This window comes from Furipterus horrens, unplaced genomic scaffold, assembly GCF_987537825.1.
Source record: "Furipterus horrens unplaced genomic scaffold, mFurHor1.1.pri manual_scaffold_11, whole genome shotgun sequence".
Taxonomy (NCBI): domain Eukaryota; kingdom Metazoa; phylum Chordata; class Mammalia; order Chiroptera; family Furipteridae; genus Furipterus; species Furipterus horrens.
In genome coordinates, this window is record NW_028327181.1 from 45,031,118 (window position 1) to 45,053,608 (window position 22,491).

At 46.6% G+C, this 22,491-nt stretch overlaps 1 protein-coding gene across 2 annotated transcripts in view; it reads left to right on the forward strand.

Annotated features, from left to right (window-relative positions):
- TOP3A (DNA topoisomerase III alpha) overlaps positions 1-22,491 on the forward strand; it is a 36,163-nt gene that overhangs the window by 5,163 nt on the left and 8,509 nt on the right. For both annotated transcript variants that reach the window (XM_090257743.1, XM_090257742.1), the window contains exons 2-13: positions 4,474-4,533; positions 5,423-5,496; positions 6,269-6,344; positions 7,065-7,173; positions 9,028-9,171; positions 9,323-9,493; positions 10,120-10,220; positions 12,097-12,171; positions 13,328-13,410; positions 14,460-14,667; positions 17,425-17,610; positions 17,818-17,947. In XM_090257743.1, the coding sequence (XP_090113869.1) occupies positions 4,474-4,533; positions 5,423-5,496; positions 6,269-6,344; positions 7,065-7,173; positions 9,028-9,171; positions 9,323-9,493; positions 10,120-10,220; positions 12,097-12,171; positions 13,328-13,410; positions 14,460-14,667; positions 17,425-17,610; positions 17,818-17,947 (1,417 nt within the window). The remainder of the gene's footprint in view (positions 1-4,473; positions 4,534-5,422; positions 5,497-6,268; positions 6,345-7,064; positions 7,174-9,027; positions 9,172-9,322; positions 9,494-10,119; positions 10,221-12,096; positions 12,172-13,327; positions 13,411-14,459; positions 14,668-17,424; positions 17,611-17,817; positions 17,948-22,491) is intronic.

Sequence of the window (22,491 nt, forward strand, 5' to 3'; positions counted from 1 at the left end):
TGAGAGCCAATGCAGGACTTCGCATTTCCTCAGTAAACAGTGTCCCCTCATCGGAAAGACTGACTCATTGTAAGATGATATAAGGTCCCCCACTACTATATCCATCTGAGGTGGTCAAATGTCTCAAGGACTCTCCACGTTTTCATCGCGAGAGCAATAAACCTACTCTGCTGAGACACTGGAAAAAATGCTAACGCTATACCGCGAAGCAATGAAAATGTCCATTAGCAAAAGCTCCCTTATCATGCACACTGCATAGAGTTTCGACAATTATTGCAAAGATAAATGAAATTAAAAGGACCGTTTAAAAGTAAGTAAAAATTATAACAATTAATATGTCAGCATTTGAAAATAAGTGTAAAAATTCAAAATTTGGATCAACATGAGAAAAAGTTATATCAATGTATAACCTGAGGTACAAAAAAAGGGAACAAAACATAAAATACAGATTATTCTACTGTTATTTACATTTGTAGCCATTGAAACAAAGAGTTGCATGACTCAGTCTTGTTGCAGCCAGGGTACCTCAACCTTGTTATGTGTCAGGGTCTTTAACTGTCCTTCAAATCTAAATGGTAGCTTTGCTGGGTAGAGCAATGTTGACTGTAGGTCCCTGCTTTTCATGACTTTGAATATTTCTTGCCAATTCCTTCTTACCTACAAAGTTTCTTTTGGAAAATCAGCTGGCAGTTATGGGAACTCCCCTGTAGGCAACTGACTGCTTTTCCCTTGCTACTTTTAAGATTCTCTCTTTATATTTAACCTTTGGCATTTTAATTATGGTGTGTCTTGGAGTGGGCCTCTTTGCATCCATCTTGTTTGGGACTCTCAGTGCTTCCTGGACTTGAATGTCTGTTTCCTTTACTAAATTAGGAAAGAAAACCAGGGATCAAATCAACAAATCGGAACATAGGGAAGGAACAGTCAACCAGTGCAGAAAGAGGAAACAAAAGGTGAGGAAAATGAGGAGAAGCTCAGAAACCTATGGGACAGCTGTAAGTGGGCCAACATCCGAATCATAGGGCTGCCAGAAGGTGAAGAAGAACTAGAAATAGAAAAATTATGTTGAAAAATAATGAAGCAGAACTTCTCTAACTTGGGGAAGGAAATAGACTTACAGGTCCAGGAAGCACTGAGTTCCAAAAACACTGGACCCAGGGAGAACCACACTGAGACATGTTATAATCAAAATGTTGAAACTTAAGGGTAAAGAGAGAATCTTAAAAGCAGCAAGAGAGAAGAGAATTACATACAAAGGGGTCCCAATAAGACTTTCAGCTGATTTCTCAAAAGAAACTCTTAAGGCAAGAAGGGACTGGCAAGAAGTATTCAAAGTAATGAAAAGCAAGAACCTACAGCCACGATTACTCTATCCAGCGAAGCTGTCATTCAGAATAGAAGGGCAGAGAAAGTGCTTCCAGAACAAAGTAAAACTGAAGGAGTTCATCAGATCCAAACCACTGTTATATGAGATATTAATGGGAGTTGTTTAGGAGAAAGAGGATCAAAACTATGAACATTAAAATGAAAACTATCACAACAACCAACAACAGAAGCTAGGGAACCGAAACAAAGGCAGACTAAGTAGGCAACGAGAATGGAAAAAGGATTATAGGTATGGGGAACATTATGGGGGCAGGTCAGCAGGGAGGGCGAAGTGGGGGAAAGGGATGGAGATGGTACAGGACTTAGAAGCATAGTAGGAGGGAGTGGAGTAGACAGGAAGATGTTGAGAAGAACTATATGCACAACCAATGGGCATGGACTAAGAGGGCGGACAACTAGAGGGAGGGGGGGTCATTGGGTGGAGGGGAACAAAGGGAAAAGAAACTGGGACAACTGTAACAGCATAATCAATAAAGCATATTAAAAAAAAGAGAGAGTTATGCCCTAATCCTTTCTCTGCTGTTAATTTGTCTTTTGACCTTAGACGAGTCTATTCCCATCTATAAAAAGATGAGTATTAGTTGATCTCATTGTTACCTTCCAGAATAAAAACTGCGTGGACTTTATCAAGTAGGTGCTTATAACTATTTTTAAAATATTCTCTATTGATTTTTGAGAGGGGTTTGAAGGGAAAGAAACATCAGTTTGTTGTTACAATCATTTATGTATCTATTGCAGTGGTTCTCAACCTTCCTAATGTTGTGACCCTTTAATACAGTTCCTCATGTTGTGGTGACCCCCAACCATAAAATTATTTTTGTTGCTACTTCATAACTATAATTTTTCTGCTGTTGTGAATAGTCATGTAAATATCTGATATGCAGGATGTGTTTTCATTGTTACAAATTGAACATAATTAAAGCATAGTGATTAATCACAAAAACAATATATAATTATATGTATGTTTTCTGATGGTCTTAGGCGACCCCTGTGAAAGGGTCGTTCGACCCCCAAAGGGGTCGCGAACCACAGGTTGAGAACCACTGATCTATTGGTTGATTCTTATATGTACCCTGACCAGGAATCAAACCCACATCCTTGGCATATCTGGATGATGCTCTAAACAACTGAGCTAACCGTATTTTTAACTCTGTTTTGATGGACCACTTAATAAATGGTGTTAGACTTCCGGCCAAGATGGAGGCTTAGACTGACACTCTTGGTCTCCCTCTACAACTAGAAGGGAATTCAACTACCTCAAAACAAAAGATAACCAGAAATTCCAGAAAATAAAACTACATGGAAGCCCAACGTATGAAGTTATAAACGAGCACTGCTCATCTGGACAGTTGGACCCCCGCCCCCACACAAAGCACCACAGTGCGGCAAAAGAGGTCGCTGATCGCTGCCCTCACCGAGTAGTGAGGAATGCATGGGACTCCGCCCTCTACAGCCTGCCCAGGAAGCAAAGCTAAACACAAATCTGTCAGAATGAAGCAGACGATTGAAATCCCGGTGATGCAACTCACCAGGCAGCAGATGACGGACCTGACAGACGAACAAATAGGAAATCTTTCTGAGGCTTAGTTCAGAGCTATAGTTATAAGGTGGCTTACAGACTTAACAAAAGATTTGGAACAAGACAGGGAAGGAATGAAAGCTACTCATACTGAAACAAATGAAAACACATATGAGACAAGTGGTGAGAATATAAAATCCAGAGATCAAATCAACAAACCGGAACATAGGGAAGGAACAAACAGTCAACCAGTGCAGAAAGAGGAAACAAAAAGTGAGGAAAGTGAGGAGAGGCTCAGAAACCTGGGACAGCTATCAGTGAACGAACATTCGAATAATAGGATTGCCAGAGGGCGAAGAAGAACTAGAAATAGAAAAATTATGTGAAAAAATAATGAAGCAGAACTTCCCGAAGTTGGGGAAGGAAATAGACTTACAGGTCCAGGAAGCACAGAGAGTTCCAGAAAAACTGGACCCAGGGAGAACCACTCCAAGACACATTATAATCAAAATATCAAAAATTAAAGATGAAGAGAGAATCTTAAAAGTAGCAAGAGAGAAGAAAAGAATCATGTACAAAGGGGTCCCAATTAGACTATCAGCTGATTTTTCAAAGGAGACCCTGCAGGCAAGAAGGGACTGGCAAGAAATATTCAAAGTAATGAAAAGCAAGAACCTACAGCCACGAATACTCTATCCAGCGAAACTGTCATTCAGAATGGAAGGGCAGAGAAAGTGCTTCCAGGACAAAGTAAAACTGAAGGAGTTCATTAGATCCAAACCACTGTTATATGAGATGTTAAAGGGACTGGTTGAGAAGAAGGACGATCAAAACTATGAACATTAAAATGAAAACTGCATCACAAGAATCAACAACAGAAGCTAGGGAATTGAAACAAAGGCAAACTAAGTAGGCAACGAGAGTGGAAAAACTATAAGGATGGGGAACATACTGGGGGGAGGTCAGCAGGGAGGGGGCAGGGGGGAAAGGGAGGGAGATGGTACAGGAATTAAGAAGCATAGTAGGAGGGAGTGGAGTAGACAGGAAGATGTTGAGAAGAACTATATGCACAACCAATGGACATGGACTGGGGGGGGCAACTGGAGGGGGGGGCCACCGGGTGCAGGGGAGCAGAGAGAAAAAAATTGGAACAACTGTAACAGCATAATTAATAAAACATTTTTTTAAAAAATGGTGTTAGTTATTTAGCCTCCTTTTTATCTTTAGGAAATACTGTTACTTTTTAAAAAATATTTTGTTTATTTTTAGAGAGAGGGGAACGGAGGGAGACCTAGAGGGAGAGAAAGGGACATCATTGTGTGAGAGATCAGCTGCCTCTCACACGCCCCCAACTGGGGACCTGGCCCGCAACCCAGGCGTGTGCCCTGACGGGGAATTGAACCAGCAACCCTTCAGTTCACAGGCCGGCGCTCCGTCCACAGAGCCACACCAGCCAGGACTGTTTCACTTTTAATATTTCCAGTTAGAAGGGTTTTGCTTGATCTTTAGGCTGAGAAATATTTCTTATGTAGTTTATGTGTTTTCTTTATTTCTGTTTTGTTTTACAGAGGGAAGGACTTTCGAAATTCAACAAGATCTATGAATTTGATTATCATCTGTATGGCCAGGTACCCATCACAGCATTTCCGTCACACAGTGAAGCATGCTTTCAGTTCCTGTACCATTGTGGTGTACATTCATTGAGTTTTTAATTATGGCTAAAAAGAGCAGCTATTTAGTACAAGTCCTCCTTAAATTACTTGTATTTTAGAATTATTAAATCAAGAAGAGTTAGCCAGCCTGGCCATTGTAGAATATGTTACTTTTTTAAGAGTAGCTATTGTTATGAACTAAAGATCCCTTGTTACAGTTGATAATTTTAGTAAAATATGGTTCTGTCTCAGCCCTTTATAACAAGAAAAAAGCCGATATACAATAGTTTGAGGAAATTTAAAATGCTACAGAAAGCAGCATAGTGCTAGAATTAGAATGGTGATTGTATTTTATTACTATGGCTTTTGGCTTCAAAGAGCTATAATTGTGTTTGTTTCTTCCCAATCAGTTGGATTTTGTTTTGTTTTGTTTCTTATAAACTTTATTTTTTTAGAGAAATTTCAGGTTCACAGCAAAATTGAGGGGAAGGTACAGAGAGTTCCCCCATACCTTCTGCTGCCCCCCACACACACAGCCTCCCCCATTGTCAACATCCCTCATCAGGGTACAGTTATTGTAATTAATGAACCTACCTTGACACATTGTCACCTGGAGTCCATAGTTTACACTGAGGTTCACTCCGTGTCGCACGGCATGTGCGTTTGGACAGTGTATGTGTAACCGTGTTATTATCACATGCAGGGTGGTTTCACTGCCCCAAGGCTCCTCTGTGCCCCGCCGGTTCGTCCCTCCCCTCCCCCGCAACCCCTCTTTTTTTCTTCACTAGACGGTTCTCACTTTTATTTGAACGATTTGGCAAAATATAGTCACTAAAAGACTAACTCAAATTTTGTTATCATTTAGAATGTTACCATGATAATGACTTCGGTTTCTGGACATTTGCTGGCTCATGATTTCCAGATGCAGTTTCGCAAATGGTCAGTACAATTCCTGGGGGAGGAACTTTCAGATTCTTGCAGTAAGCTGTAAAGTGCCCCAGGGTTTTGAGGCATGCTGGCCTTACTGAGTAACTTACGGTGCTGTGGTGGCTGTCCGAGTCAAGTCAGGCCGCTGTCACGAGCCGCCACAGACTGGTTCATACGCAACTGCTGTACCCCTCCCAGTTCTGGCAGCTGGAAGTTGGAGATCGGAGTGCCAGCGTGGGCGGATGAGGGCCTTCCCATTGCAGACTGCTGCCCTCTCCCTGCGCCCTTACCTGTTGGAAGGTCTAGGGAGCTTTGTGGGGTCTTTTATAAACCCACTGCTCCCACTCGTGAGCCTCCATCCCTGTGACTCACTCGCCTTCCAAAGGCCCCACCCTCTACATCGCCTGGTGTTAGGGTCCCACCGTATGAATTCTGGGCGGGGAGACAAACTAGAGACCATAGCAGTGACCTGGGGTTAACTGATCCACTATGAGTTTTTACCATATGTTTACAGTACGGCCGCTTTTATTTGTGTTCCCCAGAATAGCCAGAGCTGCTTCTTGCAGTCATTGGATTGCATTTATCCTGTTGCAGATATGCATGAAAGCATTCTAGAATTTCTTCTAGCAGCTAGCCATGAGGGTCAGAGTCTTTTAATCCTCTGGCATTTTCACGTGGGACTTTGGCTGTTAGGGATTACCCATGAGTGCACTGGAGCAGATTTTCCTCATCAAAACAGAGGACCTTCCTTTTGTGTCTGTTTGTGTTTTCCTCTCTTCCCTAGGCAGAGCTGCAATCCCCTTGTACTTTTTGAAGCAGAAATTGAAAAGTATTGCCCAGAGAACTTTGTAGACATCAAGGTAGGATCTTTTGGAAGATATGTGGCACTGGAGTTGAATGACCGCAAAATAATTGAGCTGAGTGACTTCTGTATTTTGAATGCATTAGAATTTAGAGATAAGATTTTCCACCAAATTAAGTACCATGACTTTAAAAATTATTCCCCCTCATTTTATAAATGAGGCCATTCAAACCAAGTGGCCAAGGGACTGAGGTAAGCTTTTTTATGAAGAGTAGTTGTTTAAGTGAACTCTGAGAATAAGTATTGTTAAATTATTAATTCGAGCTCCCACCCCATCTCTAGTTAGAATGAAGGAACTACAAAGTAATATAAATAAGTGGTCATTTACAGTAAATTGTGAGTTTTCAAGCAGTTCGTTACTTCATGGTAATTGGCAGCCCTTGGAATAAAACTCAATGAGTTTTTTTGTTCTTCTTTTAAAACCAGAACATAACCAGACCCACTAGAGCCACACGTGTTTGTCAGAGCTGAGCTTTAGGCTTCTTCATGCTGGTATAGTTACATCCGGCCCTCAGTCTCCTTAGCAGCTCACGAATGGGTCTGTGGTTCTAAGCTGGAGGATTGCACTACCTTCTTCACCAGCCTTAGAACTGGTAGAAATAGTTTTCCCTGGTTTCTTTTTCTCACCAAGTTCAGTCAGATCTGTTTAGTGCAGAGGGGTAAAGTAACTGCTCTGTGGGCTGGGCTCTCACTGGTCGTTTCCCATCCGGAACTTTAGAAAACTCTGGAACGAGAGACTCGGCAGTGTCAGGCCCTGGTGATCTGGACTGACTGTGACAGAGAAGGTGAAAATATCGGGTTTGAGATTATCCACGTATGCAAGGCTGGTAAGTGGGGCTACTTGAGTTTCTGTGCTTCGGGACCACATAAAGAGATGACTCTCCCGCTTGTATGTGCGGGGTCTGTGCCTCGGTTCCTCCCTGTGTGCTCCTCCTCCTGGACACACCTGCCATTCTCACTGGCGTGTGTCCTGAGCAAGTCTCTGACCCCTTGGGCACCTTGGCTTCCTGTCTGGCAGTTTCTCGAGCAGCGTGAGGACTGAATGAGCCCACAGGTAGCACAGGCCCTGACGCTCGAGCCTGTCCTGTTAGCACCAGCAGATGGCCAGCTCCTTGAGAACAGGGACTTAAGTCCTTTTTTTTTTTTTTAATTATATATGTATTGAATGTTTACAAAAGAATGAACACCATATGTAAAGTATGAAGATAATTCTAGAATATTTCATTTGGCCCTGTTGTGGCTCTGTTGGTTGGAGTGCCATCCTGTGCACCAAAAGGTCGCAGGTTTAATTCCCAGTCAGAGCACATACCCAGGTTGCAGGTTTGATCCCGCAGGGATGTGTATGGGAGGCAACCAATCGATGTTTCTCTCTCTGTCGCTCAAATCAATACATGTATCCTTGGGTGAGGATTTTAAAAAAAAGAATATTTTATTTGTTTTGTTAATTTTATTCGTTTTTCCTTTCTTTTTCTTTTTAAAAAAAATTAACTTTATTGTTAATAACAATTTTTAGGTGTGCAAGATTAGATTTTTTAATCTATATTAATTTATTTTTAAATTTTTACTTATAGACTTGAGAGGGAGAAAGAAGCATCGATTTGTTGTTCCGCCCATTTAGGCACTCATTCGTTGCCTCTTTTTTTTAAGTATATTTTATTGATTATGCTGTTATAGTGTCCCAATTTTTCCTCCTTTGCTTCCCTGTGCCCAGTACCTCCCTTCCCCTAGCAATTCCACCCCCCTTAGTTCATGTCCATGGGTCGTGCATGTAAGTTCTTTGGCTTCACCCTTTCCTATACTATTCTTAACTTCCCCCTGTCTATTTTGTACCAACCGATTATGCTTCTTAGTCCCTGCACCATCCCCCCCTGCTGATAACCCTCATAATGATCCCCACACCTATGATTCTGTTCCTGTTCTGGTTTGCTTAGTTGGATTTTGTTTTTATTTTTTAGATTCAGTTGTTGATAGCTGTGAGCTTCTCGTCATTTTAGTGTTCATAGTTTTGATCCTCTTTTTCTTGGACATGCCCTGACCCAGGATTAAACCACAGCCCTGGCACATTGGGAGTAGGCTCTAACCAACTGAGCTACCCAGCCAGGGCAATCTACTATATTAATTTCATCTCCTAAACATTAATAAGTAATTGTTGAAGTGAACTGAAATGACGCTCCCAGCGCTAATGATGCCAGAGAACCTAGAGGAAGTGATGTGCAGGCCATTCTTGGGCTTCACAGACTGGGGCTGTTGCTGTTCTCCCTAAGCTGACGCTGTAATGACTCCTGCGATTTAAATACATTAACTTTTAGGGACAGCGTATATGTCCTATGTTGCTTCTGTGACAGGGCATGAAATTCCCCCATAGGACCTTTAAATCACATTTTTCTTTTCCTGAAAGGTCCAAGAGAGCAAGTAAGGTTAAAGTCCTGAAAGGCTCACCCAGAGAATTTTAGTTAAAAGCTAAATTCAGCTCACTTTTATTTCTGACAACACTCAGTTTGGCAGTTATAATGAAATTTACCCTTTAGCATATTATCAATTTAACCTAATCAGTAAAATTGGATGCCTTGCTGCTCCTTGAACCATTTGCCTTTCGTTCAAGGTGGTTTAAGAAAAGCGAGCCCTTTATGATGGGGGCAATGTGACTAGACTTTGACTCAGAGAGTCTGTCTCTTCTGCAGTGAAGCCCACTCTGCAGGTGTTGAGAGCCCGTTTCTCTGAGATCACTCCCCGGGCCATCAGGACGGCCTGCGAAAACCTCACCAAGCCCGATCAGAGGGTGAGCGATGCTGTGGACGTGAGGCAGGAGCTGGACCTCAGGATCGGTGAGGAGCCGTGCGGACACCTCTGCGGGCCCTCATGGCCACTGGGTATTGGGTTAGGGAACCCAAAGTGAGGTTTGTGTGTAAACATGTGCAGCTAGCCCTGGCCTTGCTGTCGGTCATTTTCTTGTTTCTCCTCGTTCCTCGAGTCCAGGAGCTGCCTTCACTAGGTTTCAGACCCTGCGGCTTCAGAAGATCTTTCCCGAGGTGTTGGCGGAGCAGCTCATCAGTTATGGCAGCTGCCAGTTCCCAACTCTGGGGTTTGTGGTGGAGAGGTTCAAAGCCATCCAGGCGTTTGTGCCAGAAATCTTCCACAGAATTAAAGGTAGGGCTGGGGGAGTTGTTTATGACGTGGACCCTGTTATGCAAAGAGCCGAGGTCCTTGAGAACCTCAGCGTGTTGTCAGCCCGAGAACTGGCTGTGTTAGACATGGGTTTATTAGGACTTACGTGTGTACTGGTGGCACCCAACTTGTGAAATTGTACCACCCCCCAGACGTTCCCAGTACCAGGTCATAGAGAGCACAGAGAACAAAGCGAGGAGGGCATGCGGGGGCGGGGGCAGGGGTGTGTGCTCCCGCTCATGCATAAGCTGCATGAGACCAGAACACAAGCTGTTTCTCTGTAGTTGTTTCCAGTCCAGGCTCACGTCTGAGAATAGTTTCTCTTCAGCCGTTTCTTGACCAAGGAGCTGACAACCTCCCAAAGTCAGTCCCACAGTCGCTTTCTGATGGCCTGTATCATACTCCCACTGGGAGGGAGGGGCAGCTGGAGCTTGGGAAGGGGCCTGTGCTCCCATTTACCAAATGGAACCTAAGGGCCCAGGAGTGACCGGGGCACCATGGACCAGCAGCGGCACCCCCCACCCTCCTGTGACAGCACTCGGGATCCACTTCAGATTTCAGTTCTGTGGCTCTGAGTCACGGCCTTCCTGTCTGTTTCTCCCCAATAGTAACTCACGACCACAGGGACGGCGTGGTCGAGTTCAGCTGGAAAAGGCACCGTCTCTTTAACCACACGGCGTGTCTCGTCCTCTACCACCTGTGCATGGAGGTAGGCGGTGGTCTGGCCTCAGTGACCTGGGACAGCGGGTCTGCAGTTTCCTGGACCCACCTTTGTGCTGGCAGGGGGGTCCTGTCCCACTTTCCCAAAGAGCTTTCGCCTTCTCAGTTTGCATCTCAGGAGATCACTTTTTGGGGACCAGTAAGAGTAGAACCCCATGAAAACAGCACTAAAAACTATGGAAGAAAAGGATGTGTGGACCTTTTAGGTAAAATCAAAATTTTAGGAAATATATAGCTGAAATTCTCCCCTGAAGCAGAGCACTGCCACTAGCAATTACTAAGGATCAGCTGGCTTGTCCGCTACACCGAGCTTGCAGGTCCGATCCCCCGTCACAGTGCACACAAGAAGCAACCAGTGAGTGCGTGGGTGGGTGGCACAAAGAACTGATGTGTCTCTCTCTCTCTTTCTCTCTTTAAAAATCAGTAAATAAAAATTAAAAAATAACAGTAAGGCTCAGTCAGACCAGTCCAGGCCGTAGATTCCCGGAGCTGGAAGGAGTTTGGGCAGCACCTGGCCCAGCTCTCTGCCATTGGTCAGATGAAATCTAAAGAGAAGGAAGTCACAGAGGAGTGAATGAGTTAATTTTATACACTGATAAATAACTGGGGAACAGGAAAGGGGCTATTCTAGGCCTGGTGGTCATGAAAGGCATCTCAGGGTTGACATATGACTGAAGGCCAGAGTGATTAGCAGGAGGCAGCCACAGGAGGACCTGGGGAAAGTGTGTCAGGAGTGAGCAGCACATGGGAAGGACCACGGGCAGCTCAGGCCACGGGCCAGGCAGTGGCCCCGCTGCCTCCTGCACACTGGTGGCCCACCTTGCAATGCTGCTTCCTGTTGGTCAGCACACGACTGCTGTATTAACCCAGGGGCTTCCCACAGTGGTGCCTAAATAAAGCTTGGCACTCTCTAGTTTTGATGAGTCAGCTCTGCTTCTTGGCTGCAGCACATTGGGAGGTTTAATGTTGATTTGCTAAGGGGGTAATGACTAGCAAGCACCTACTACGTTTCAGACTCCCGTGCGTTTCCGTGCTTTGTTCTTCAGTCCTGGTAGTGCCTGTGCAGGTGGGGTTGCTCTCCCCACGTTACAGATGAGGATGCTAGAGAAAGTGAAGGAACTGCACACAGACACACTCGGGCTAGTGAGTGGCAGGGCCAGACCGGCTCCCAGTGTGCCTGCCTCCAGCTCCCCGGACCACACTGCCTCCCAGGGTCACCGTCTGTCCACGCCTTCACCCTGTGCCCTGAAAGCCACACAGCCGCCCTGGATGTTTGTCTGCTCAGTAAAGAAGACCTGCCCTTTCCTGTGCTTTACTGGGATGTGCAGAAAGAAAGCTGGCGGGATACTTGGAGCTCCTTGTCAAGAGCACCTGGTCCCAGTCTATTTGGAAAGAGCAATTTGGATTTTGATACACAAATATTCTCATTAACAAATCACTTAAGCTGAGTTCTTTGTCCATCTGAAGCCTCTTAAAAGTGTGAAGTTGATCTTAAGATTAGAGTTCTTCAGGTTGTATTATGTAATTTCTCCTATTTCTAACTGTATTATCAAGAATTTTTTTTAAAGAAAAGTAACACCATGCACGTGAGATAGGAAACCACACTTAGGAACTGCACAGGCTGTTGTATTTCACAGGCTGCAGAGGACGCCATGACGTTGCCCCTCGGAGTCCTGGTCTGGGTGGGAAGGTGGCGCCGGCCCCACTGTGGGTGCAGGCCAGCGTCACACGGGGGTTTTCACAGGGCAGCGCGGGGGCCTCTGCAGGAGGTGCTTGGGACCCAGAATGAGCAGGGGCTGTTGCTGGGAAGCTGGGGGAGGTGCCCGAGCAGTTTAGAGTGGCCTCTGCTTTTCTTGGCTTTCTAGGATCCCACAGCAACCGTGGTGGAGGTCAGTTTTAAGGCAAAGAGCAAGTGGAGGCCTCAGGCGCTGGACACTGTGGTATGTTCTGGAGGGATTGCCTCAGCCCCTCACTTCCTGTTTTGGGGACCAGGTTTCTGCTGTAGGCGATGGCCCAGTGACATCACTCCACAGCGCTACACAGGAAAGCACTTGGAAAGAACAGAAACTCCAAACCACGGGCCTGCTTGGCCTCGTGCCTTTTTTAGATTAGTGCGATATGGCTGCTTTATGTGGGGTTTGGGAAACAGCAAGGAGGAGGGTAAGGCACCCGCCACCACGCCATTCTTGTGGAATCACTGAAATAACCTTGGTGTCTTCTCCCTATTATTTATGTGCTTATTTTTTAGAGTTGAAGTATGTTTTTTCCAGCTAAGCATTTTTCTTTTCATGTTTCTGCATCACCTGTGTAAACATTTAAGTACCTGCTTTATGAGCCTACCCTAGAACAGAGCTTCTCAGATATTTTGACACTAAGCAGAGCCACCCCCATGGGACGCAAGTCCGGGTGAAGCGCAGCAGGCAGGGCGCCCCTCTAGTCAGCACTCCGTGGGGCAGCTCAGAGCGTGGTTCCTGTGGGGCTGGCTCTAGAGGCTGGACGTGCAGAGCGCGTGGGCTCAGACATGCGGGGCTGGCGGGCAGGGCCTCCGCCGTGGGTGTGACACACGTGCACATGTGCTGAGGGTGATTTCACACGGTAGACGTAGTGTCTTATTCCTCTCTGGTGGGTATTCTTTGACACGTAGCCAATCATTGCTGGAATGTCCCCAAGGGGAAAGGGCAGTCGATTACCTCCCAGGAGGCCTGGGAGATGACATTCATCGTTCAGGGGAATTGACTGGGTCTCGGACGGTGTTCCCAAGGGGTGGTCCTCATGCTGCCTGTGTTAGCATCACTGTATTAGATGCTCGTTAAGGACGCAGATTTCCGGCCTCTTTCCCGGCCCTCCTGTCCAAATCCCTAGTGCCCAGGGCCCAGGAATCTGCTCACTTCTTAGGTGAGTCTTGCTTTGTAAATCAGGGTCTGAGAAGCACTGGAGCAGGATCTGGCTCTGCCTGGCAGGCCCGGAAGCCTTTCCTTGGCAGCCTTCTCCCTCTGTGTGACAGGCGGCAGCTGGAGGGACGGGGCCAGGCGGTCTGAAGATGGGTGTGTGCTTTGGTCTGCCCTTTGAGTCCCGCACTGTTGACACATTTTACAGGAGCTTGAGAAGCTGGCTTCTCGGAAGTTGAGGATAAATGCTAAGGAAACGATGAGGATTGCCGAAAAGCTCTACACCCAAGGGTAAGCATTCCACATTTGAAATAGCGTTTGGTGTATGAAATACTTTAGAAATGGACGTTATGGGAAAGCACGGACTGTCTAGATCTCACCTAAGCTCTGAAGTAGAAGAATTTTGACACTAATTTCTCTTTTCTGATCATGGAAAAGTAATTTCAAAATCATTTCTAAAACAAGGGCCCACAGAGTAAATTCAGGTCCCAGTCTTGCTTCCCCAGCAACTCCGCCGGGGGCCCTGTCAGGCGGGGAAGCACCGTTAGGAGTTGTCTGCCTGTCGTAAATCATGCCGCCTCGGGGCGTGAGCGCCGCAGCACCGTCCAGCGGCAGCAGGGCCCTCACAGACCGGCGCAGCAGCCACGTGCTTTAGCTGACCATTGAGAACTTGAAATTTAGGTTTTCCGAATTGGGATGTGCTTAAGTGTGAAATGTATCCTGGGTTTCAAAGACTTGTATGAAAAAAGAACACAAACAATGTCAATGTTTACGTGGCCGACAGAAAACTTTCCATTACATGTGGGGCCCGCATTATAGTTTGCTGGGAGGCACTGTTGCTATACTTCAGGAAAGGTGGTACAGGGGTGAGAACTGCAAACTGAAAGGTCGCCGGTCCAATTCTTGCTCAGGGCACATGCCTGGGTCGCAGGCCAGGTCCCCGGTTGGAGGCATGCAAGAGGCAACCTGTCAGTGTTTCTCTCCCTTCTCCTCGCTCTAAGAAATAAATGAAAGAAGAAAAGAAAAAGCTGGTGGAAGCATACACTGTTGCAATGTCAGTGCTGTGGGGCTCACCCAGGTTGTGCCATCCTGTCGTTGATCCCGGCTTCTCTGCGGATCCTAGCAGGAGAGCCTGCTGCCTCTCGCCTCTATGCGGGGAGCGCGGCGGGGTGACCGGGGTGGATAGAGACACCTCTCAGAACTTCCCTCAGTGCGGTAACGAGGTTGACTTCGCTTGAGTTGTCTGGGTCCGCTGGGTTATTGCAGGGTCACCAGGTGTTTCAGTCTAATCCAGTTGATTATAGACCAGTTTCTTGTTCTGTTTGTTTCCTGCGTGTTAGGTACATCAGCTATCCCCGCACCGAAACAAACATCTTCCCCAGAGACTTAAACCTGGCGGCGCTGGTGGAGCAGCAGACCCCGGATCCACGCTGGGGGTCTTTTGCTCAGAGCATTCTAGAGCGGGGTGGCCCCACCCCACGCAACGGGAACAAGTCTGACCAAGCTCACCCTCCCATCCACCCCACCAAATACACCAGCAGCTTGCAGGTGGGTTTGCCTGACTGCGGCCCACAGCAGCCCAGAGGGAGGCGAGGGGTCAGTGGTGGGATTTGGATTTACTCTGTGGGCTCTTTAGGAACTAAGTGATTTTGAAATATCTGTTCCACTTCAGAAAAGAGATGTCAGTGCCATAGTGTTACAGAACCCCTGGGCTGCTCCAGTTGAAAACAAACCCACGGGCTCTTTAGTTAGGGGCCCGATTGCCCGCCGCCAAAATTATAACTCTCAATACCAGAGTTTGGTGAAAAGAAAAAGAATTGTTTATTTAACAGTTATATAGATTTAGTTATTTGCGGATTTCCGTTGTTAAGTCTTATGCTCTTTAAAACACCCACAAACACATATCCTTGCCTCCCCCCCTTCCAAACCAGGCTGGTTTTAGGGAAGTCAGAGAAACCGTTTCCCTACTTTCCAAACACAGTTCAGCTTTACCAGCAGCTGCCAATCATTCAATCCTGATTGGGGAGGTCCTTTCTGTGCTGTGGTGCCCTCCAGCTCTCAATGCAGAACCACCTGGATTCTCAGCCTCCTTGCAAACTGCCTTCTTTCTGCAAACCGCGTGGATCTTCTCTCCTTCTCAAAACTGCATGGCGAGAGCCTCTTAAAGCAGCCTGGAGACCCCTTCTCCAAGCCACATGGAGAAGGCCCCTTCACCAAGCCACGTGGAGGGAGCACGCGAGAGAGCGAGAGCGAGCGCGCGAGCGCACCAGAGAGAGTCTGAGCGCCAGAGCCAGAGCGCGAGAGCGAGAGCCACAGCGCCAGTGAGAGCCAGAGCCCGAACGAGAGCTTGAGAGAGTCTCAGAGCCAGAGCCAGAGAGAGTCTGAGAGCGAGAGTCCCAGAGAGTCTCAGAGTGAGAGCCCGAGCGAGAGCCAGAGCCCGAACCAGAGCTTGAGAGAGTCCCAGAGTGAGAGCACAAGCGAGAGTCAGAGCGCCAGAGCCAGAGCCAGAGTGCCAGTGAGAGCCAGAGCCGGAACGAGAGCTTGAGAGTCTCAGAGAGCGTCTCCGCTAAAATGTCTGCAGCTGCTTATATATCCCTGACTGCGTCATCTGACGCAGTGGGCGTTGCAAACAGTTCTGACCATTCACAGACCCTTACGTAGGCTCTGTGTGCTTTCCATACTGTCCCCTGGTTCAAGACTCCTCCCATCTGCCTGAGGCTTTGGATGCATTAAATCCATTTGCATAAGAAAGACAGTAGCCACCAGCCTCAGGCATGTGGAAGCATTTGAAAAGCTGCTTACTTCTCCCCATCCCCCAGCAGCAAACTCTGGGGATTTTTGGACTCCCCTGTTTCTGTAACAATAGTTCTACTAGCTTCCATGAAAGACCCCCACGGTGGGTTCTGCTCTCCATCCAGCCCCACCCATGGCCCTGCTCTGTCAGCTCCCTCTGCTGCTTCCCAGACCTGTTCCCACCCACCCCCGCGCAGAGCGCCTAGTCCTCTGATCCCCCTAAGGCAGGATTGGTATCTGTAGCCTTACGGCACCCTGCGGTCACACCCATCACAGCGGGACTGCCACAAGTAGCGTTTCCTCAGCTGCAGAGGACGCTCTGTGAGGCCCAAGCTAGTCAGGCTTAGTTGACATCTGCAGGTTAGTAAATTCTGGTCTTTTTTTTATTTTTTATCATCTTCTTTTAATAGCATAGTATTCTTTCTGATTTTAAAAGTAATACATGTTCATTTTAGACAATTCAGAAAATAAAAACAATTGTAAGGAGTAAAAATTGCCCCTAATCTTACCTCCTACTGAGAACCACCTTTTTTCTATGCATGTATATAATATTCCTACATTAAAATTGTAGCCTTAGTTTCATAAACTACTTTTTTTCACTTTCTCTTCCCCCATATGCTGAACTATTTTAAAATACATTTAAGGATTGCATAGATGTACCATAATTTATTTTGCCAAATCTGTTTTTGAAGAATTAAGTTGTTTTCCAACTTTTGATACATGATATACTAAAATTAACATTTGTATACATAGATATTAGTGTGGATCTCTCACATTTTTAGAAAGAGAATTAATAGAAATAAGTATGAGCATCTTATGTGCTTTTGATAGATTGAGCCTCACCAACTGCTTGATTACTGAATTGGCAGAAAATCACTGTGACCCCTGTGCTCGTGAAGTTGGTCTAAGGCTGCTGGATGCATATTTACTGTATTTCTCTTAAGTACAGTGGTGTCTTACTAACTTCTTATGCTTTCACCTTGTTTTCTGCTTAGGTTTGGTTTACGTCAGAAGAATCACTTCTCAGCCCTGGCCAGGTGGCTCAGTTGGTTGGAGCATTGTCCAATAGACCAAAAGGTTGCGGGTTTGATCCCCAGTCAGGGCACATACCCAGGTTATGAGTTCAGTCCCCAGTCAGGGCACGTACAGGAGGCAACATATCAACATCTTTCCTCTGTCTATAAAATCAATAAATATATCCTCAGGTGAGAATTGTAAAAAATTTAAAAAATAACTAAATAAAAAGGATCGCTACCCAGTCTTGAGGGCAACATGACTCCCTTGCTTACCTTTGCCTGAGGAGAGCTCTGAAGTTTATCAGCCTAAACCATATGCACGCAATGGCATCGCCTGGCACTCCCCTTCAGTGCAGGGGCAGCAGCAACTGTGTGCGCTGTTCTGTGTGGATCTTGGGACTGAAAGGCGGCGTAAAGCGGGAGAAACTACAACTGATGCTGAGGCCCTTGAGCGCTGTTACTCTGCGGGGAGATTCAGACTTTCTTTTCTTCACAGGGAGATGAACAGCGACTGTATGAGTTCATCGTTCGCCATTTCCTAGCTTGCTGCTCCCAGGATGCCCAGGGACAGGAGACTACCGTGGAGATTGACATCGCTCAGGAGCGCTTTGTGGCCCATGGTCTCATGATTCTGGCTCGAAACTATCTGGACGTGTACCCGTATGATCGCTGGAGTGACAAGGTGATGAGTCATAGGTTCAGTCAGAGGTCGGAACCCATGTCTCACCCCACGGGCCTCAGGGAGGTGGGGGCGACAGCCGTGTTCCCACCCCAGGGTCATTGGATGGACATGGTGGGCGTGTTGTTTGAACTGCAAGAACTGCAAGTTGTCCTTTGCCCGAGTGCCATGGCAGAGTGATTTGACTGATGCTTCTGCTGCTCCCTGTAGACCCTCCCTGTCTATGAGAGAGGCTCCCGCTTTCAGCCCAGCACCGTGCAGATGGTGGACGGGGAGACCAGCCCTCCCCAGCTGCTCACCGAGGCTGACCTCATTGCCCTCATGGAGAAGCACGGCATCGGTCAGTAGCTCCTCATCGTGGAGACCAGCGGCTCTGCAGTGCAGCCGCTCTGCTGTGGGGGTTATGTCCTGGGCCTGCTTTAGAGCTGTTAAGGACTTAACCTAGGGTCACAGAGTGTGTGAGTTATTAAAATAGGTCTAAATATTTCCGCAGTCAGTGTGCTTAACCACTGCCCTGCATCACCCACATGCAGGTTCCTCAGGGCTACTAGGCGTTGGATTCTGAGCCACCGCAGTAAAGGGAATCTCACAAAGTTTTTGGTTTTCCAGCACATACAAAAGTTAGGTTTACATTATACTGTAGTCTGTTAAGTGTGCAATAGCATTATGTCTAAAAAAACATGTATATACATTAACTTAAAAATACTTCATTGCTAAAAACTGCTAGCCATCATCTGAGACTCCAGAGAGTTACAATGTTTTTATTGATGGAACGTCTTGCCTGGCTGGTTATGTAAACATAGGACCTGTGAAGTGCGGTCAGGTGAGGCCCGCCGGGGAAGGCAGACACTTCCCCTGACCTGGAGGTCTCAGCTGGGAGCAGGGGCTGCCCATAAAACTCTGTATGTTTGGCCCATGCTGGCATTTGTTTGTTTCAATAAGGTACCAACACATAAAACTTGGGAAATTCCACATAAAAATCTGTCTCTTCCATCTTTTGTGAATTATCAGGTCTGGCAGCCTGCGCCTTTGCTCCCACACGGACAGTTTGGAGCTGAGCAGCAGCCACTGCCCCCAGATGTCACAGCCCGTTGTACACAGCGGGCTTCCCTCCACTCGTAACATGCTGGGCCCCAGGGGGCCTCAGTTTGCCAGCCTGCTATTAGCCATGGGGGGGGGGGGCAATACTCGTAGATTTTTGTTAAAGCATTTCCCATAATTGTTTAGGAATCAGAAAGTAGGTTATGTGGTGGCAGATGTGTGCTAGATTTATTGGAGTGATCATTTCATAAGTTCTATAAATGTTTGATCACTGGGTAGTATGCCCAAAACTAATATAATATTGTGCATCAACTGTAATTAAAGAATAAAAAATATCTTAAAAAAAAAGATTTTGCTTATTTTTAGAGAGGGGAGGGTAGACAGAGGAAGAGAAACGTCACTGTGTGGTTGCCTCATGCACGCCCCCAACTGCAGACCTGGCCCGCAACCCGGGCATGTGCCCTGACTGGGAATTGAACCAGCGACCCTTTGGTTAGTAGGCTGGAGCTCAATATGCTGAGCCACATTAGCCAGGGCCAAAAATATATATATATTTTTTATATATATTTTTTAAGAAATTAGGTTTAAAAATAAAGCTAGGCCAGAATGGTTCTTTCCAGTAAGTCCTGTAGCCTACCCGCTTCCCGTCGGCAGTTCTCCCCATGACTCTGAGGACTCTCTCTGAGCCTCGTCCCGAAGGGCCAGTGTCTGCTGGAGACGGAGTTGGGGGAGAGAAGGGGAGCTCCCTGGGCGTGTTATGGAAGCAGGCTATTGCCTCGCAGCTGCAGCTCCTCCCTACAAAGTGAATTTCGTAGCTCTGTGGCTCAGGAAGATGTGCTCTGACCTGGAGTCTACTTGTCAGCACCGGAGTATCCAGAGCCCATACATTTCAGTAAAATTAGAGGTAGTACATTCCCCATGATTTATTCATTAAAAATGTATGAGGCCTGCCCTGGCTGGTGTGGCTCAGTGGGTTGAGTGTTGTCCTGCAGTCCAGAAGATCGCCAGTTAGGTTCCTGGTTGGGGCACATGCCTGGGCTGCAGGCCAGGTTCCCCGCTGGGGGAGTGCGAGAGGCAGCTGATTGATGTTTCTCTTATACGTTGGTGTTTCTCTCCCTCTCCCTCCTCCCCTTCCCCTCTATCTAAAGGTAAATAAATAAAAAATATATATATTTTTAAAAGGTGTACACCACCCAGTGGATTGAGCATCGGCCTGCAAGCCAAGTGTTGCTGGTTCGATACCCAGTCAGGGCACACGACTAGGTTGCATGTCAGGTCCCCAGTTGGGGATGCAAGTGAGAGACAACCACACAGTGATGTTTCTCTCCCTCTCTTTCTCCTTTCCCCTCTCTCTAAAAATAAAATAAATGAACAAACTAATTAATTATTTTTTAAAAAAAGATGTACAATTAAGTGCAATCCTGTCCAGAAAATATCCAGCCATGTAATATGAAAAATAGAGGTATTTATTGAAGAAGATTCAAGAAACATTGTATATAGGATATTGACTCCTCAGTCCCCTTCAAAGTAGACACCTTGGGACCTCATACAGATCTCCCAGTGTCTGTTCCACTGTTCAAAACACTGCAAAATGTTTTGTTGGAATCGCCATCAGCTTCCCTGTTGGATTTTCCTGAATCTCATTAACGGTCTGAAATCTCTTTCCTTTCAAAGGTGATTTTAGTTTTGGGAAAAGCCAGAAGTCACAGGGCACCAAATCTGGGCTGTAAGGGGCTGAGTCACTTGGGTGATTTGGTATTTCAGAGGAAACTGCATGAGATGTGATTTGAGTGGGCGCATTGTCGTGATGAAGCTGCCAATCACCAGTTGCCTACAGCTGCAGCCATTGTTGTCATATTGTATCTTTCAACCAACAGAGAACACTGAGGTGGTACTCCTTATTAATTGTTTGGCCTAGAGGGGCTTACTCATTATGAACAGTACCTTCCCAATCCAGAAATACAGTTAACATGGTCTTGATCTTGCTGTGACTTTGCCACTCCTTTCTCGGATGTGGAGAACCAGGCAACTTCCATTGGGACGACTGGGCCTTCACTTCAGGATCATAGCTAGAGACCCATGATTCATCTCTGGTTATGACCTTGAGGAAATCTGGTTCATTGGTGGTAGTTTTTTTTTTTTTAAGTATATTTTATTGATTATGTTGTTACAGTAGTTCCAGTTTTTTCCCCTTGCTCCCCTCTGCCCAGTACCCCGCTTCCCTCCAGCAATCCCTCTCCCTTAGTTCATGTCCATGGGTCGTGCATATAAGTTCTTTGGCTTCACCCTTTCCTATATTATTCTTAACTTCCCCCTGTCTATTTTGTACCAAACCCCTCCCAGCTGATAACCCTCCAAATGATCCCCACACCTATTATTCTGTTCTTCTGGTTTCCTTAGTTGGATTTTGTTTTTACTTTTTAGATTCAGTTGTTGATAGTTGTGAGTTTGTTGTCATTTTAGTATTCATAGTTTTGATCTTCTTTTTCTTAAGTCCCTTTGACATTCCATATAATAATGGCTTGGTGATAATGATCTCCTTTACCTTTACCTTGTCTGGGAAGCACTTCATCTGCCCTTCCATTCTAAATGATAGCTTTGCTGGATAGAGTAAGTTGCCTTTCATCACATTGAATACTGCTTGCCAGTCCCTTCCTGCCTGCAAAATGTCCTCTGAGAAATCAGCTGATAGTCCTATAGGCACCCCTCTGTAGGCAACTCTCCGCCTCTCTCTTGCTGCCCCCAGGACTGTCTTTATCTCTCACCTTTGGCATCTCAGTCATGATGTGTCCTGGTGAGGTCCCCTCTGGGTCCAGCTTGCCCGGTCCCTCCGTGCTTCCCGGACCTGTATGTCCATCTCCTTCGCAAAATTTGGGAAGTTTTTCTCATTTTTTTTCAATTCTTGCTTCCTTATTCTGCACTGGTTGACTGTGTTTTTCTTCCTTATGTTCCAAATCATTGATTTGAACCCCGGTTTCCTTCCCTTCACCATTGGTTTTGTGTGGATTTTCCTTCGTTTCACTTAGCACAGCCTTCACTTCTCTTATGTGTTTGCCGTACTCAAGCATATCTATCAAGCCCATGAGCATCTTTATCACCAGTGTTCTGAATTCTGCATCTGTTAGGTTGTCTATCTCCTCATGTGTTAGGTTGTCTCCCTCCTCGTCGCTTAGTTCTCCCACTGGAACCTTCATCTGTTTCCCCTTTTGGGCCATACTTCTCTCTCTCCTCTTTCTGACAGGCTCCTGTGTTTGTTTGCTTCCGTGTCCCAAGGAGAGCTGTCACTCCTACTACGTTGTATGGGGTGGAGCCTTAGGGATTCGTCAGTACAGGGCGACCTGTTTCACCACATTGTGGCGCTGTATGTGGGGGTGGGGTCTGAGAGGGAACAATGCCGCCTGCCCAGCACTCGTCCCCTTTCCCAGGCACCTCTCCCACTTCTGCACAGGACTGGTGTCCCTCTAGCTGCTGCCCTGGCTGTCGTTCCCAGAGTGGGTGGGTCTGCGGACGTTCTAGGACCGTGGGGGCCCTTTAAACAAGCGGACTCTGCTGAGACCGGCAGTTTCTGCCTCTGCCCCAACCCCCACTGGTTTGTACAGTCAGAACCAATGAAGCTTGATTTTCCCCGGTGCTGGGACCGTGGGCTGCGAGGTCCGTTGAGGAGCTGGGAACGCTCCCCAGGTGTCCCTCCTGACTTTAAAACATGGGACTGTGAATTCTGCTGGCCTGTCACTCCTGCCACCACCACACCGTGTCCTCTCCGCCCCGGCTCCGCCCCTCCTACCTGTCTGGATGAGTATTTCTTCTTTATATCTTTGTTTGCTGGACTTACATGCAGTTCGA